Source organism: Dermacentor silvarum, chromosome 9 (assembly GCF_013339745.2).
Source record: "Dermacentor silvarum isolate Dsil-2018 chromosome 9, BIME_Dsil_1.4, whole genome shotgun sequence".
Classification (NCBI taxonomy): Eukaryota; Metazoa; Arthropoda; class Arachnida; order Ixodida; family Ixodidae; genus Dermacentor; species Dermacentor silvarum.
This window is the reverse complement of record NC_051162.1, coordinates 145,087,909-145,105,495: the sequence shown is the minus strand read 5'-3', so window position 1 is coordinate 145,105,495 and position 17,587 is coordinate 145,087,909. Positions and strand designations below refer to the sequence as shown.

Sequence of the window (17,587 nt, the reverse complement as noted above, 5' to 3'; positions counted from 1 at the left end):
AGCGGGTAGAAATAACCAAACAGAGGTTATCTGATTGGTGGATAAAATTAAGGCAGGGGTGAAATTTCACCCACCCACCACAAAGTACAAATTATGTTAATAGCCATGGCTAGGTGGCGTATGCCACCGCCCGACTGAAAGGGTTCAGCCTCATCCATCCATCCATCCATCCATCCATTTAGGGTGCCTCGATGCCAGCGCCGGCGGCGCTGGCATCGAGGCACTCAACTGGATCAGCGCCTCCTCTACTAAAGGAGGCGTTGACTGGATTGGGGCGGAGACGCGCTCCGCGGCATATTCAACGTACTTTCGCTGCGGGCACCGAGGCCAATTGCGCATAGTATGCTCTTAAAATAGCGCTTTATTTCAACTGCAAATTTATGTTTACACCATTTTACCAAACATATATATTTGAGGCATAGATTATACAACGCGACGTCTTCAATTTTGCTGTCGTTGTCAAGCGCGTCGTCTGCTAGCGAGCGCGCGTTCGCTACGCGGACGCTGGCGGGCGCCCAGTTTTTCTCGCAGAACCTCTGTGAAGTACATTTTTAAATGTTTTAGTTGCTTCGGTGCGCCTATGACTCTTGACGGCCGGTGCCAAATGTAGTTTTAGCCAGGTGGGCTGTCCACTGTCCTCTAAAATTAACTGGTATCTCCGCACCATGAAGGCTACGTAGGAAAATTTTATTATTGATATCGTGTCATTTTACGCGCGCTTCTTGTTGATGGATATTGATCAGGGACAATGATCGAAGAAAAAATATTATAGTGAAATAAACCAGGTTTATTAACTGCGTGGCGCGAAGAATGATCAATGCATTTTTAGGTAATTAAATCAAAGGGTACATAGACATATATATTCAGCATATATATGTAAGGGAAAAAATAACAAATATTCTAAATGCAATAATTGAAAAAGTGAGCACTCCCGACCGGAATAAGCGCACGTGTTTGCAGTAACAAACACACGCATTAGTGAATACTGCACATAAAACTCATTCGCAGAAATAATATAAGCCAACTAATAAAAAGCCAACTAAATAATAAAAAGCCAACGTAACCGGACGCGGCCAACGCGCTCCGACGTCGAGATGGCTCTTGCTCCGTCCGCGCGTTGGTGGCGTTAGTCGCGTCGACCCCCAATGCATTGCGCGCGAAAAAAAAAAAAAAAAAAAAAAAAAAAAAAAAAAAAAACGCCCACGCCACTTCGCCGGCGGTCGCAGACAGCCGTTCAAATTACGCGATGCCGCTATGACTGCTGGTATCTCTACTGAATTAAATGCTTTTTCATAATCTATGAAAGCCATATAGAGAGGTTGATTGTATTCCGCAGATTTCTCGATTACCTGATTGATGACATGGATGTGATCCATCGTAGAATATCCCTTCCTGAAGCCAGCCTGTTCTCTTGGTTGGCTGAAAAGTGTTGCCCTGATTCTATTGGAAATTATCTTTGTGAATATTTTATACAATACTGAAAGCAAGCTAATGGGTCTCTCTTCTTATGGATTAGTGCAATGTTGGCCGTTCTTCCAGCGATCTGGTACACTTGAAGTCGTGAGGCACTGCGTATAAGGGGCCGCAAGCTTTTCAAGTATGATATCTCCTCCATCTTTGATTAAATCGACTGTTATTCCATCTTCTCCAGCAGCTTTTTCTCTGGTTGCCTTGCAAGGCCATTCTAACTTCATCGCTAGTTATAGAAGGAGCCTCCTGCATCCTGTTCATCACTACTTCGAATGAAAGTAGCTTGGCTGTTCTGGGTATTGTACAGGTCAGTATAAAATTCTTCCGCTGCTTTTACTATGTCATCAAAACTGCTGATGATATTGGCCCCTGCTTATCTTTCAGTGCATACATCTTGCCTTGTCCTTTGCCATGTTTTCTTCTTTGATTTCATGCTGCGTTCATATTTTACGGCTTCCTCAATCTTTCCCAGGTTATAATTTCTTCCTGCTTAGTTTTGACAGTTAAGCAAATTCTATATGATCTCTCGAGTTTGACACTTTCACCTTCTCTGCACAATTCACATTATCTAAAAATTTTTTCAAAAATGGGGGCTGCTTCACACTAGTGGTGCGAAGATCTGCAAACAGCGAAGCTGTCGATCCCACCTAGCTTTATCTCGGATCAGTTAAGTCGCACGCCCGGGTCGTTTTGTCGACGCTTCTGGCTGGACATACGCTTTTGCTCGGTAACGCGAGCTCGTAACTCCGAATCTTCTGCAAATCGCCGACGTTTCTTCGCCGCTTTACCGGCGCGATACTCAGGGTTGGTCCGAAGTCGTCTCACCTCGAGTAGCGGCACGACGGTTGTTGTTGTTGTTGCCTCAAAACATGGCTCGTACCCACGAGGGGGATTGGCCACACTGGATAAAATTTTCGGGCCGCACTTCCTCTTCTTCAGGAGTAACGCACTTCTTCGGTTGCCCCATTCTCACGGCGATGTGCTCGGCGCGGAGACGTGGGGCATTTCCCCGGACTAACCACCGGCTTAAACAGTTTTGCTGTTAAAAGGTCGCAGTTCCGCCAGAAAGGCCATGTACCGATAGAGATAGCAAAGTATTACATAACCACACGAAGTAAGTTTCCTAGCTATATCAAGCGTTTAAATTGCATAAACATACGCTTACTAATTAAATTAGCAAGCATGGTGTCACGCACGCACCAGGCAAACATGAACAGATCTCAAACGAGGACCACAAACACTCGCTGTCGCAACGATATACCTGGCGTGATGAAAGCGCAAAAAGAGTAGAGCAAACTCTTCTGCTGCCTCTCCCTACAACGCGTTTCAGAAACTTGCCATTACGCCACCGCACGCGCGCGTAAGCGCACACGCACAACCTTGTTCTTGTTACATAATTGCACCCACCGGTGATTACATCCTACATAGGGCGAGGCCAGCGCACGGCCGGGCTTAAGTCCCCGGATTTTCTGCTCGTTAAAAAAAGAGCAAAAATATTTAGGGTCTTTAGGCCGGGCTAGAGGAGGAGACGCGCGCTCACCTCCCACGCCTAGCGTGCCCTTTATCATGTGACCTCCAACACTGGCCTCGCATCAAGCCACCACTCTTCTCTGCTCACCCTCGCACCCAAAACACGGCGTGCGGGGCGCAATATGATCTTATCGCTTTATCCGGAACCTCACGGCGACGCCGAAAATTTTCTTTAAGTGTCTATAATTACCAACGAATATAACTTGCAACAGTGCAGCGCACTCAGCGTCTGTCGCTACTTTTTCTTCTTGTCTCGGATCGCTCACGACTCACGGACCGCTGGCGTTCAAAAGATGACAATGATCTGGACAGATGACCGCTGGTCTCAGCGCCAAAAGATGACAATCAAGTGTATGGTGTCCTCTAACTGCGTTTTGAACGTCGCTATTGGAAATGAGAAATAAAATTGGCTGAGGTTTAAGTCTTGTAAATCTAGTTATCACGAGCGAAAGGTCTGTTTGGCTTGGTTTTGCAAAGACTATGCACACAGTGTTTCATTAATGGACGCTTCCTCGTTTGGCAAGCTTCTCTACAACGTGCTAATCTGGCCTGCCTTTGCTCCGGTGTTTCAGCAGCCAACTTTGCCTTTACTTGAGATTTCGCAGCCTGCCGTCTAGCTATACCTACTGGATGATTGGATTCAGTCTGTCGCTTGAGCTGAAGCGCACGCACAGACGGCCCAGCCGGCCCGCCATCCATGGCGAGATTGAGCAGCGCCTCTATTTTTCAATGCTAGCCAGATGCGGCCGATCCAACAGTTCACCACCCTCTCTGATTACCCTTTCCTACTCTCTCCCGTCGGCTAGCGCTCGCGCCTGCTTTACGGTCGTGGGGGAGAGTACCCTCTGGGTGGCGCCTGAGAGGCCCGCGTGACGCCAAGCAGACGTACCTAAAATCCCTATACAGTAAAAGTACCGCAATCTACTCTTTCCTCCACCGTCTCCTCTCCTAAAGCGCTTGTTTTTTTCTTTACTTTTTGCTTGCAAAAGCAAGTCGACGGTGGCGCCCCTAGAAAGTCCCCGTTGAAGCCGCCGCTGCGCAGAGCGACTTTCAACATGGCTCTGAGGCGGATAAAAAAAAAAAAAATAAAGAAGTGAAAGCGCGCGCTATCATCGTCCAATCGGAGATACAGGAGAGAGAGAAGCGACGTTGATCAAAGGATGGCGGTACTTTTCCGTAGGTATACGGACTTTAGTCGTACCTACAGTGACTTTAGTTGTAACTAACCAGAAATGAGCACCTCAATTCCCCTTATTCTACTTTCTTGTGTACCGTCACCACAACGCTTGGGTTGTAAGTTTAAGATTATATAATTACAGCAACTCTTTCTATGGGTGTTGGAAAAAAAAAAAAAACCCTGTTTCGATAAGTGCAAGGGCATGAAACTTGCACTTTTAAGTTTGTAAGGCATCCTTATTGGTGTAAATTACTGCATACAGTGCACCGTCGAGACGGAGGGGAAGTGTGTATCTGTGTGACACAATGTTCTTGACAGGATAGCAGGGAGAACAGTTTTAAACATAGGAAACGCAAGCAATACAGATGAGACTATTGTTCGGATCCAAGATACGCTCCAAAGGGAGTAACCTTTTTTTATAGTGTAGAATAGACACATTAATAATAGCCACAGTAAATAGCCACATTTCGTTATTTTTCGAGTCTCGTTTTTATTCAAACGTGAATAACGGTGTTTACAGGAAAAGTCAATAGCTCTATAAGCCCCTTGGCCTTAATTATACAGAACGTTTCTGCTGCTGCCGCCGACACTATCTGAACAACCGAAAGCCGAGTCGCAGCAATGTTACAGGCAAGCACAGCTCTGTTACAGATCTGTGCACTGCAAAAAAAAAAAGTTTACAACAGAGAATGGTAAGAAAGCATCGAAACATCAGCCGCGAGAGCTCTAAAACGAGAGCCTATATATAACTGTTCCAGCAAAATATATTTCTCAGAAAATGAAAAACAAGAGCAGTTCGTAAAGCTTTCACACGACAAGCCGTGTAAACACGCAGCTGCTCATTTTTTGCACATTACTATAATATAAGCTGCCAGCCGCAAAATCTCAGCTGCTTAGGCAGAAACTGTGCTGCCACGGTTCGGGAAAAACCGTGGCCTAACAAACTCCTTTTTTTATTCTTCACACAATTAAGCCATCCAAGCATACACATACACACACATACACTCTTTGTGCAAAATGGGCAGGTTCTTTATTATTATACTAAGATGTGTTTGCTAGCTCGAGTCCCTATCGGCGAAGCGAGAGGCCATTGTGCATGCATTGACGACGAAGGTTCCTAGTGGAAGGACACACCCACAGACCGAAATCTGGAGACTAACGCCAGAAAGCGTGGCACCAATTACAACCTTGCTCCAAGGGCAAGCATGCATCGGCTTTGCTAAGGAGTGCTGGCCACTCCGGATACTTTTATACAACCTATGGGCATAGTGCGAAGCGCACATCTCAAAGCGGGTGGACGACGGACCTTTGATCAAGGCTCGTGAAAGCTACACGAATGACAGCGCAACGCTGCGGGGCTTACGTATATGTACAAAGTCCTACATAATTATTTTCACAGAACATTGTTGTGTAAGAGCGTCGCTTGTAGCAGGCATAAGCTGTCGTACGTTTGTGGCGGGTCCTTCAATCTGGTTCGGTTCGCCAGCATTGAGAGCAAAGTGCACTCGTCGGCGTAAACTGCAAGCAAGGGCGAAGCAGTGGAAACCTCCGTTGTTTACGCAGTGCCAGGCAACACTGTCTGTCAGCGGCGGCGCGAAGTCAACGAGGTTAACGAAGCGCAGATCCGTTTTAATGACAGCCGCGTGCGACCACAACACTGACAGCATGGTTGCAATGAGGGGAAAAAAAAAAGAAAGAAGAACATGCCACTCGACAGGCTTCGTGACAGGTCAGTGACACTTTTGCACCGTTGCTGAAATGTATGCATTTCCTTCGAGCTGATCCAACGTCCACCTAAATTCGAGTCACATCTTCAAGGAACGTCCCACCACAGCGTCACTGAAGCTCACAGTCCTTTGAACACACCGGAGTTGCAAACTCTGAAGACTGAAAATGCCACTGCGCACACACCTCTTGCAGTTAAAAATCAGCACAGCCTTACTGCTTCGCATGTGCTATTACTGTCCCTAGCTGCCACATGATGCTATTCACACCGCACTTGTGCAGACGGCTTCTGGCAAGGACCGTAACAATATGCAGAAATGTTCTAATCCACTGCCTGTTTAGTTCAGTGGTGCGTTCACAGGTGGCGCAATGGTAACAGCATCAAGAGGGCGAGTTTACCAGATGGTACAGATGCAGGGGCACTGCGTTTGGCACAGCACCACTCGCGCACTGATGCTGGAGGGTTGGCGTTATGCAAGAACGAACAGGCAACTGGTAGAACCTTTCGAGGCTGCCATATTTATCCTGGGCATTTCTATTCATGCCTGGCCATGTTTCTTTTGTGTTCTGTAGCTGTACCCTTGCACCATGGTGAGCATATTTGTTCCCGCAAGCGCGTGTTCAAGGGCCCTAAAAATCTTCTGCTGCGAGCTGAGGAGTTTCGAAATGAGTGAATGCACTTTCTAAAATATGCCGCCTGTATTGGAAGCAGTGTAATCTTAAATGGTGGCTCACTGCCACGTAATGAGGCGAAGCATGTAAGCTGTATACAACTGTTTGCACAACCATAGCTATACATTAGGCTTAACACCATCACAGATGACAGCGTGCATTGTCAATGATGACACATCACATGACGAATTAAGCAACGTATTTGTTCTTTTGTCTTTTCAATCTGGTGGTGCTACTGCTTTGAACCAGAGTGAAAAAAAAAATCATTGTCACTAGGGCAGCGTAAACTGGTGTGACATCAGAAGCTGCCACAAGTAAATCTATACAGGTTTACGTGAAAGGCACATAGAGAAGACAAGGCATAACAGCACCTCAAGTTCTAAAACGCAAAGAAAAAATACGATGCGAATAAAATACGACAGAATATAACTAACATGCAAGAAACAGCCTGCTCAAGTTGTTCGCCTAGATTAAAAAAAAAAAAAAAATGCCCGCACAAGAAAATGTTACGAACTGCGCTATATATATACAAAGATCGCCAACCTCCGCACGCCTTGGCCTACAACAATGTGCATTCTAAATGGGCAATAACGGGCCCGGCGTGAATTCATCAGCTGTCAATGTGTGCTACACACACATTGGCCATTTATGTGAATATAAGGAGAGGAAGAACTAAACGGGTATTCACCAGAAGGCTGGCTTCCCACCACATCACTTACCCAACCCTTTTGTGTTGATAGGGTATTGAGGTCAACTTGCAACTCTTGCCTTCAGACTGCTGATCATGAAGGGTTGCTTATGTGATGCTCAGGGGATGGTGTGACATGCCTATTCATTTCAGTGTGGTGACACTAACATTTCAGACAATAAAAACCCAACAAAATGATGTTAACTGCAATCTCGATATGACTGGAGGAAATGCGCTAATTATGCGATAGTTTAAATACTGAATATCACCAACAAAAAAATGCAGAACAGAGAGTTGCCTCTACTCCTCTTGCAAGAACAGACGAAGCTAGCTTTTCAAATAAATTTGAGCTTTAGTAGCACCTTTATGCAAGGTCTTCCAAGCATTCCAATAGTTTCATAAGTGTATCCCCAAGTTCCAAGTCTTTTGTGCAACAAAGAAACAAGGCCATCTTACAAACCAGAAGCAAGCAAATACTATACACTTGCCTGTGGTTTTATTTTAACAATTCTCAAAAGAAGATTTTGTACTTGGCACTTTGTTCTCAGTGATATTTTCGAAATTTGAGTGTATTCTTTTTATCTGCACTGTTCAGTAAAACACTTGGCATCATTGTTTGCATGGACTTCGAGTTTCCAACAGGTGGCGACACCATCTGTGTCGGTGGAGCAGCTTACTTTGATGAAGTGTGCATACCATGATGAACTTAAAATTAAAAAAATTAAAAATTCCTACGAACCAGGCAAATAATGATGCCGAGTGTTTTGCTGAATGACACATACCAAAAAATGCTATCTCGTTGCTAAACTTGAACGAAAATGAAGCAGAAGTAAGCATGACATCGTCATTTACAATTGTTAAAATAAAACCGCAGGTTACGACATTACGAACTTTCAAAAACCACTTTTCCAACATGTTGCCTGCTGTGTACTCGATATGTGCGGGGCGACATGCTACATGCCAATTGAAAGCTTAAAACATGTTGTTTGGTTCATTCAATTACTGACTATTTTGACTGGCATAATAGCTGAATTGATCTTCTACAAGTCTAAAATGTGTGGTTCTGAACAGTTAAACAATGTAACTGTAACTGAACACAGAACGCCCAGCAGCCTTTAAATGACTAATTCCCTAATTTCACAAACCACGGGGGCAAAGTTGAAAAAGCATGGTGGAAGCATTTCACGATGTCGCCACAGTGAGTGGCACGTATGATACGTTTATGCATTTTGAGCAATCTAGGAAGCCAACACACATTGTGGCGCTCACAATTTGGAATGCATGCCTTAATATGAACTTTTCAAAGCCTCCAACTGTTCTTCCCTGACCTTGTGTGACCTTGTACACCCGACAGTGTAAATGAGCTACGAGTTTGTCGCATGGCTTGGCATTTCTACCCTCTTGAACTATTTTCATTCGCTTGCATACCGAGTAAAGGTGCTGCTGTGCCTTCTATTTAAAGGTTCTAATTTGCCTCGGTACTTGTCATGCACTCTACAATGTGTTTAGCTTACGCGGTTATCCTGTAATTTGTACGTTATGCTTCCGTTTGGAATGCAGTGCTGCGTATCAAATTGCAAAATTGTAAAGATAATCACAGTGCAACCTCCGAAGGACACAATCAAAAAGAAGCGCACAAATGGAGCTCAGCACACTTCACGTGTTCTCTCCTGCATCCACAGAAGGGCTCGATTGGCTCGAAGATTGTTTCCCCAATGTGCAATGCAGTTGCCTTGCCAAGGTATTGACATTGCTGAGAGCAAAAAATTATCTAACTAATCGAACCATAAACTATGACTGGATGCCATTGGTTACCACAGACGTGTTGACCTATTGTTTCACTATCAGACACCAGCTTTTGGCTGGCCCGTGTCCTCCGTCCCAGTTTGTAATGTTGATATGCAGCTACAAAGCTTCCACTAAAAAAATTCATTTGCTGTCATAAAACATGGCACAGCTTGCAGGCAGGAAACACAGACAGTAGTCGTGCAGTACACACCAATTAACGCAACAATTAAAATGCTCAATCCGAACGCTCTGTCAATGGACCAAGAAAGGTCTGCCCAATCAGACCGCGAAAGTTCATACGTCTACAAATGCATGTCATCACAAGTCTGAGCGCTGCTGCCTTGCTTGATAACGATAAAATCTGCTCAGCAAGACATCATCATACTAGATCAGTGGCAAATAATTGAAATAGTTGTGCAACCGGGCTTCACAGAAGTGGTGCCGCTACCTGCTGAATGTTGCAAACCATAGATTGCAGAACCATTATAGCTAGTTGCACAAGACTTCGTTGTTGTCATTCCTGTCACACTTTTCCTACCTTCATAAACAGTAAAACAGCTGCTCAGGCACATGAATTTCTGGCTGAATTCTCCTTCTTTTCAAAACAAAAATTTTTCTCAGAACTAGGGCACATTTCTGTTCTTGTGTCCTTAGGTGAGTGCATCAAGGTCCATTGAAACCTCTTCTGCATGCGGAATACTAAGAGGTGTTGCAAAACCTGATCAAGCACTTCTCAGAAATGACTTCTTGTTCTAATTTTAAGTGATGATGCTTGATTTTGTCAGGTACCAGCATATTTATTGCCACTCCAGTGGCTAGACAATAAACTCGCTAACAGTAGCGGTGACCCATTTTTCTTCCTTTTAAATAAGTGAAAATGTATAGTGCACAAGGCAGACTCCATCACGACATAATACAGTCTGCAGCTGCTCATGACGGATGCGACAGTGTCTAAGCTGCTGGCATTACTTCAATATTCCTTGGCTCATGCACTTGCACACGTCAATACACGTCATCCGGAAGTAATCTCAATTAACAGAACCTGTCACGTGCAGATATGGCACGCCAACTGGTTGCCGACGTGTGCCAGCATTTGAGTATCTTGTAGCTCTCATGCAGTGACTGAGGCGTCAAGAATGCTGACGCACGCACAAAAGCTGACAGGTGATACTGCCAAGCACTACATCAGTTTTTGATCGCTCGCATAAGCTATACAGCCATTTGTTAAATACGAAGGGAAGAAGAAAAGAAAAAAGAAATGCACTAATTGTAACACAGAATAATCACAATTGTGGTATTCACTGCTAAATCTGTTTTAGCATATTAGCATGCCAGCAGCACCACCAGAATGAGACCAGCACGTCAGCAACGTTCAAGGAGCCTGACGAAAACACTCCATTGTCACGACAAAGCACATCAGAAACCAGCTCCTCAATAGTCAGTGCTTCTTAAGAGAAAACTTTGCCTTGTGCACTTTCTCCTACCTACATATAAAAAGAGAAATGGCCTTCCTCAACAACTGTTGGACTGATTATGATAAAAGGTAACTTAATTCACAAAAGAGGTAAATTTTAGTAACTGACTGATGCAAGACATTGATCTAAGCCCTTAATCTTCTAAAAGAACTGCCAAAAAGCTGCAATATTAAAAACAAAATCCAAAGAATAGTATTTTCTTAATAGCCTCAGAATGAAACCAGACGACAAAATCCTACGCACTGCAGTTGAAAGCGTATTTCAAGCAGGCAAGATCAATGACTTGTATCCCATTTGGTCAGATATGTCTTCCATTGTTTAAATGAACAACACTTCAGCAGAGCTCCTTAACCAACACGGTGATTTGTCACCTAACGTGAGTCGTAATCTAGCTTGCCATCTCTGTTTTACTGGAGCGCTTCAGCTGTACCTCACAGAATTTCGATACTCGTTCTTGTTACTGCCAGAGGGAGCTGTAATCAACTACAATTTAGGCCCTTAGAAGACACTTGGGACACTTAATAGACAAGTCGCTAAATATTGTAGAAATAATTAGCAACTTCACCTTTCTAAAAAATTAGGGGCATAAACTTCGGCTGTGCCTCTACCAGTCACCTGAATTCAACTTTTCTTGAACACTAATGTGCACAGAGCTTGCCTACAAAAAGCCATTTCTCTATTTCCTATTTATAACTCGCAGAAGAAAAAGTTTTGTTCAAGGCAAAGTTTCCTCTTAAAGAAACCCTGGGACTCGCTGGCATCACACCGGCTGGCCCATTGACAAAGTGCAAGCAGTGTGGCCATTTTCCACGGCACTGGCAACACATTGGCATCACATTGGCTGGCCTGTCAGCGAAGCGCAGGCATTGTGCCCTTCTTTGGGTGAGTAGCCTAGGCGGGTTCACTAGCGGCAAGAAGTGAGCAATAATGGCAAGATGCAAGTAGGCCAGGCTGAACAGTGGCAAGCCCGAGATGACTCGACAAAGTGTGGCTTGCTCTTCGGGCGGCAGGTTGGCGTCATTGACTGGGTGTACCTAGGAGAAATCACTCTCAAGTGGCACCTTGGGTGAGGATGCGGGCGGCGAGCTCCTTCTCCTCCGTTTCTTCCCTGCAATGAAAGCCAACCAGCAATGCATGAGTGTTAAAGTGCATATGCATGCTATTCGGTATTTCGAATATAAATCAGACATTTCTGTTTCCAATTGAAGTATTATTTAGAAAATTTGACATTCAATTCTTTCGAGTATTTGATCATGGCCAAGTATAGGCTGTGGTTATTACAACTATAACAGCTTGCCTGTCACAGAAAAGGGCCCCTAACTATGGCGGTAAGTGGTAAGCCAACTACATGCTTAAGCGGCACTTCATACTCCACTACTCATATTCAAGCGTCCCAGTTGAACATACTCAAAAATAGCATTACATGTGTTGAAGAAAATATTTTATTTATGTATTATCTAAACTCTCCATATTTCTATTTCTACCTTATGAAGTACAAAATATTTAATATTATTAATTACATTAAAAATTTTAGGGAAACACTTTGTGAACATGTTAATCGAACATTCCTCATCTGTAAAGGGTGCTGCTGTGAACATGCGAGTCAAGTATTGTTCTGCGTGCTATCTTCTGCGGCTTCCAAAACCCCACTTTATTTTCTGCCCTATTGCAACGTCGGTGATGACATGCACAATGATCCCGATGGTCCACAGATGCCCTTCACATGCACACTCTTCCAGATCATCAAGAAAACAGTGATCACAATGTCTGTTAGTGTACCCTGCCCATCATGTTACAACCCCTCTATTACTCTCAGGTACCTTGGTCAAGTTCCTTACATTGAAGAGCTATCACTAAAGTGCACTTGTGAAAGATGAAAAAGAAAGAAATGAGAAATTGGAAAGGCAATGCTATGAGTGCTGAACCAGCTGAGAGGAATCACTAAGTTGAGAGGGAATGGGCAAAGTAAGTGATGCACTTGTTACCGTTCATATTAGGCTCCTTTAAAAAAAAAAAAAAAAAAAACGTGCAGCTGAACCCATTTCAAGATGAATGTCGACGTTACCGCGATTACCATAAAATCAATGCAGTGACACACTGTATTGCCACTGCCGAAATGCGACTTTCGGGAGGCACGTGCTGCAGCCACCTGATGGCACAGCTCCGAAGTGTGCGAATGGCCTCCAAGATGCACGGTGCACCGGTGCATGTGAATGCCGAGACTTGTTCCCTCGCTGCCCGAGTGCATTCATAGCACCGTTCTAATGCGTTGGGCTGCTGCGCTTGAGGAACCCATGTGACACGGGTTCTGTACCACTCAGCATCGCATAAATTTTAAAGGATTTCTCTTTTTATTGAAGGGTGATGTGAAAGAGGTAGGTGCAGAAGTTTTCTGCTCAGGCACATAGCCACTGACGAAAGTTGTCTACTAGGTCAGACAGCCGCCAACAGCAAGTAGTCTATTCGGGCACATACTCAACGGCCCATGTTGTCTGCTCAGCAAGACAGCAGCTAGCACATACCCAGCGGCCCAGGCTAGTAGACAACTTGGGTCACTGGGTGAAAGAGGTTAGGTACCAGTCGAATCCCACTACAACGAAATTGACGGGGAGCGCGAAAAATTTCGTTGTCGCGGAAATTCGTTGTCGCGATATTATTCAAATACATAGGTGACACGCGACTCGCTGACGCAAAAAGCAATCTTTAATGCCAAAAATCAGTCAGCTTAGCTTGCTTCTGCTTCCTGCCAAGTGATGGCACAACGAGGTTCTCGCATGCCGCCAGCAAAGCCATTGCCTGATCGTTGTCCGTGGTCCCGATGGAACGCCTGATCGTGTCGAATGCATCCATTACCTGCGATGTAGTCGGTTGTCCGGGCTCACGTTGCGCGGCTGCATCATCTTCGTCCGACGAAACACAGTCTTCCCGGACGCTGTTCAGGATGTCTTCGTCGGTCATTTCCTCGCGCACCACCACGCACGAGTCAGCTTGGATGTACTCGTCTGGATGTACACCGGCGGGCACATCTCCACTTTCCAGCAGGGCTGCCCACGCGGCTTCGACTTCATCAGACGGCGACCCGTCTCCATGTATATCTTCATTTTCGGAGTCCGAAGTCTCGGTAGCCTGCGCGCTGAACCCAGCATGGCGGAAGCAATTGCTGATTATGGCGCTTCTCGTTGCGCACCACGAAGCAGCAATCATTTGGAGCGCCATAAACAGGTCCACTTTTGTTTCGCGGCCCAACTGCGTATTTAGAAGCAGCCTTTGAATGAGGCGCTCACGGTAGGCCCGCTTGACGCTCTGGATGACCCCTTGGTCGAGGGGTTGAATGATGGAGGTGCAGTTCGGTGGGAAAAGCTTTAACTGCACGTTTTCCAGCTCGGCGTCGTCCTCTATGATGTGGGCGGAACAATTGTCTAAGAGTAGACAAATCTTTTGGCCTTGCCTGCCCATGTCCCGGTCGAAAGCCTGGACCCACTCTCCGAAAATAGCCCGGGTCATCCACGCCCGAGTGTTAGCCATGTACTTCACGGGAAGGCTCCGGTTTCCTTTGAAGCAGCGTGGTTTGGCACTTTTGCCGATGACCAACAGCGGCCGCTTGTCTGAACCGTCCATGTTGGCGCACAGGAGCACGGTTATTCGCTTCTTACTGTGCTTGCCTCCGTGGCAGCGCAGCCCCTTAAAATCCAGGGTCCTGGTGGGTAGCATTTCGTAAAAGAGTCCAGTCTCATCTGCATTGTAAATATCCGACGGTGAGTAGTCATTCAGGATGCCTACGAGGCTAGCTGACATCCACGCAGCGGCGCCGTCACTATCCGCCGAAGCGGCTTCACCGCACAAAACTTTGCCGATGATGCTGTGGCGCGACTTGAATCTGTTCAGCCAACCTACACTGGCCTTAAAGTCATCTATGCCTAGCAAGCAGGCATAATTCAGTGCTTTTTGTCGCACAATATCACCGCTAAGAGCGATCTTCTTGGCCCGCGTCTCCACAAACCAGGTGTATACTGCCTTGTCCAAGTCCTCGTGCACCGGCTGAGTCACTTTCTTGTGTTTCGCCGACGTCCCGGAAGCTAGCGCTTTCGCTATAGCGTCCTTGCACTTCAGTATAGTAGAAAGGGAGCTCGCCGGAATCCCAAATTCTTCTGCGATGACTGACTTTCTCTTTCCGCCTTCAGCCTGGGCGATAACTTTAGCCTTCTCTTCCAGCGACAAAAACTTCCGCTTCTTTGTCGGCGGCGACATGCTTCTCCGAATACCGATTTGATACCTTCGGGAGACAATGAGCAACTGGCGTGCAATCGCTTGTTGTCAAGCGTGCATCGCGTGAACGCCTCGGCGCACCCTACCGGGATTTGACCTCGCAACCGCAACATTTTAATTGGTGTTGTACACCCGAGAAATTCTCACGAAACGTTATAGAACATTAATAATTAGACATACTATAAAAATAAAATTGATGCGTGTATGTAATTTATAGGCGTATTATTTTTCTAACAAATATGACCCAAAACGTTTCTTCGGAGCTCGGATGCTCCTCCATACGGGCGCGTTGCATCGCCATCACTAACGCGGCATGGCGGCTTTGTTTTGTTTACATTGCAGCCCGAGCAGCTCAAGTTTCTGTGTGTTTACGCTATGAAGGTCGATGGTTTGTTAAGGCATGAAAAAAGAGCTTTAGGGGTTTCGGTGAGCCGCCGCTTAAAAAATTTTGCTCACGTCTGCTTCGTAAAAATTTCGTTGAAGTGAAAATGTGTCCGTGAAGTAGTTCGTTTTGGAGGGTATTTCAATGCGTTATGTTCTATGGGACATCGACGGGGAATGAAAAAAACTTCGTTGTGGTGAAAATTTCGTTGAAGCGGACTTCGTTGTGCCGGGATTCGACTGTACATACCGCCAGGTAGGTAATACCACATCCCGATGCTCCCAAAAAATGATAATCGCATTAAAATTCCTTCATCAATACACTCTTTGAAAGGCATTGCATGCATTTCAGTGTTTTGCTCAGGTTTCACGAAAAGTACTTCAGGGCCCTTAGAAGGTTAACGGTATTACATAATGTTTCACATGTGAGCTAGCGCTCATCAGTGTGGTGTTCGTACCGTATCCTAAGCTGATCCATCTGGGCCACTAGCCGATCTCGCTTCTCCACAATTTCCAGCATCTCGTTGAGGATTTCTCGCTCCTTCTCAATGTCTCGTGGAGACTTCTCTGCATCTGCAAAGAAAAAGATCAGGTACATGTGAAGCAAAATACCACACACACGCCATGCTGTCTTCACCTCTGATATTCTGGACACCAGCGACGCGATGCACACACGTAAGCATGTCTCGAGGTTATGGATAAGAATCACGAAAGACATGCTAAAATTAAGCAAAACATCACTGCCCTGTTTAACGCAAACTGCAATGAAATCTCACTGTGGTCAAAATTGGCCATAAATGAATTGTATATACTCTCCAAAAAATCTTGCCAAAGTTGCAGGGCTGGTATTTGTCTAATTTTCTTAACAACCTTTAAACAGTGCCTAAGCAGAGGACTGGGACACCTGGTGGTCAAATCATGTGATGTAGACCTAAAAACAGCCACCAACATCTTCATAGGCCATGGGCATTGCCTGATCTCAGAGGTCATGCTCAGGTGCCACAGTGGTTCTCAATGTTCCCGGTTCTGCGTCTTTCTTTTTGTTTTGGTGTCAAAATGCATATTTCTGTGAGCTTTTCGTAACAAATGCACATGTACATACAGCTTGAAACTACACAGACGTTGCTCAAGATCTACGCTATCCGAACGAAGTTTTTATGTGGTCCAAAAATGTGTTGCATTTGGCCTTTAAGGGGACACTAAAGGAAAATACTAAGTCGAGCTAGATCGATAGATTATTCGTCTAAAAGTATATCATCGTTTTCTGTGTGAAAATTTATCAACTTGTGTAGAAAATTGCCACCCAAGATCCCGCCACTGCTCCTCAATTTGAACCGGCCATGCGAAGACGGATGAGTTGACGTAATTTCCACGTGACCTCCTTCTATGCCGTTGCCCGTGATTCAGCCAGGGCTGATGCCACATGAGAAGTACCACAGTCCACAACAGCTGGTGCCACTACAATATTCTATTTTAGTCATTTTCTCACTAACAAAAACTTGGTGTTCTCGCTACAAATGGCGAATTCGTTATTCGAGAAGCTCAATCTTTCAATCTAGCTCAACTTAATATTTTCTTATGTATTGTTAACGAGCCTCGTTACTTCACAAGTGACCTCTGCGACCAGCTCCGGCAGCGCGTCATTCACTCCGGCCTTCCCATACGGCAGGACCTTGAATAAAGTTGATTTCATTCATTTCCATTTCGCACGTAGCCCAGTGGAGAAGTGTAATCTTGCTAACTCTGTAATGGCTCAGTAACGATGCGCTGCCAGAGCTGATCATGGAGGCTACGCTTCACACCACTTAGCTCAGGAGGTGGCGCCAATCGCACAAATGCGAAGCCGCACATGTCTCCGAGGTGCACACACCACGTGCAAAATAGCAACCGAACTTAAAAGAAATATTAATAAAAAACAGATATCACACAAAGTGATTATGACGATAGTGCTGACCGAATAAGAAAAGAAAAATGTGTAGCCCCTAGAGCGTTTTGGCAGCTAAGGAAGAGTGGGTATGGCCTCCGAGATGGGAGGATGAGGCGTGCTTTCGTGCATTTCCCAAACTTGGAGGCTATACAGCGGGCCACTGGAAGCCACGCCTGGGTAAGCCAGCGGGCAATCCAACATGGCAGCCTCCAAGAACGCGTAGCGTGGCTCGGAATGTGCGATTTAGTCCGGAAAATCGAACTTGGGAGCCTAAATTCGTCCGAAAAATTGGTCTCGAAAATGCACTAGCTCTATGGGAACCCTGACGGTGCATTTATGAAGTCCGGAATATCCAACAAGTTCGAATTTTTGGAGTCCAAAAAATTGGTCGGCGGCTGTACTAGTACAAGACGGAAATCTGAATACAAAGCTGCATTTTGTGGCTAATGAGCTGTTCGGCTTTTTCCGAGATCCTGCAGTCCAATTTT

At 45.4% G+C, this 17,587-nt stretch overlaps 1 protein-coding gene across 1 annotated transcript in view; it reads right to left on the bottom strand.

The window, feature by feature from the left end:
* Positions 1-4,642: 4,642 nt before the first annotated feature.
* LOC119464482 (F-actin-monooxygenase MICAL3-like) overlaps positions 4,643-17,587 on the bottom strand; it is an 81,762-nt gene continuing 68,817 nt past the window's right edge. Inside the window, 2 exon segments of the mRNA XM_049656044.1 lie at positions 4,643-11,633; positions 15,631-15,745. Coding sequence (XP_049512001.1) covers positions 11,576-11,633; positions 15,631-15,745 — 173 coding nt within the window. The 3' untranslated portion in view covers positions 4,643-11,575.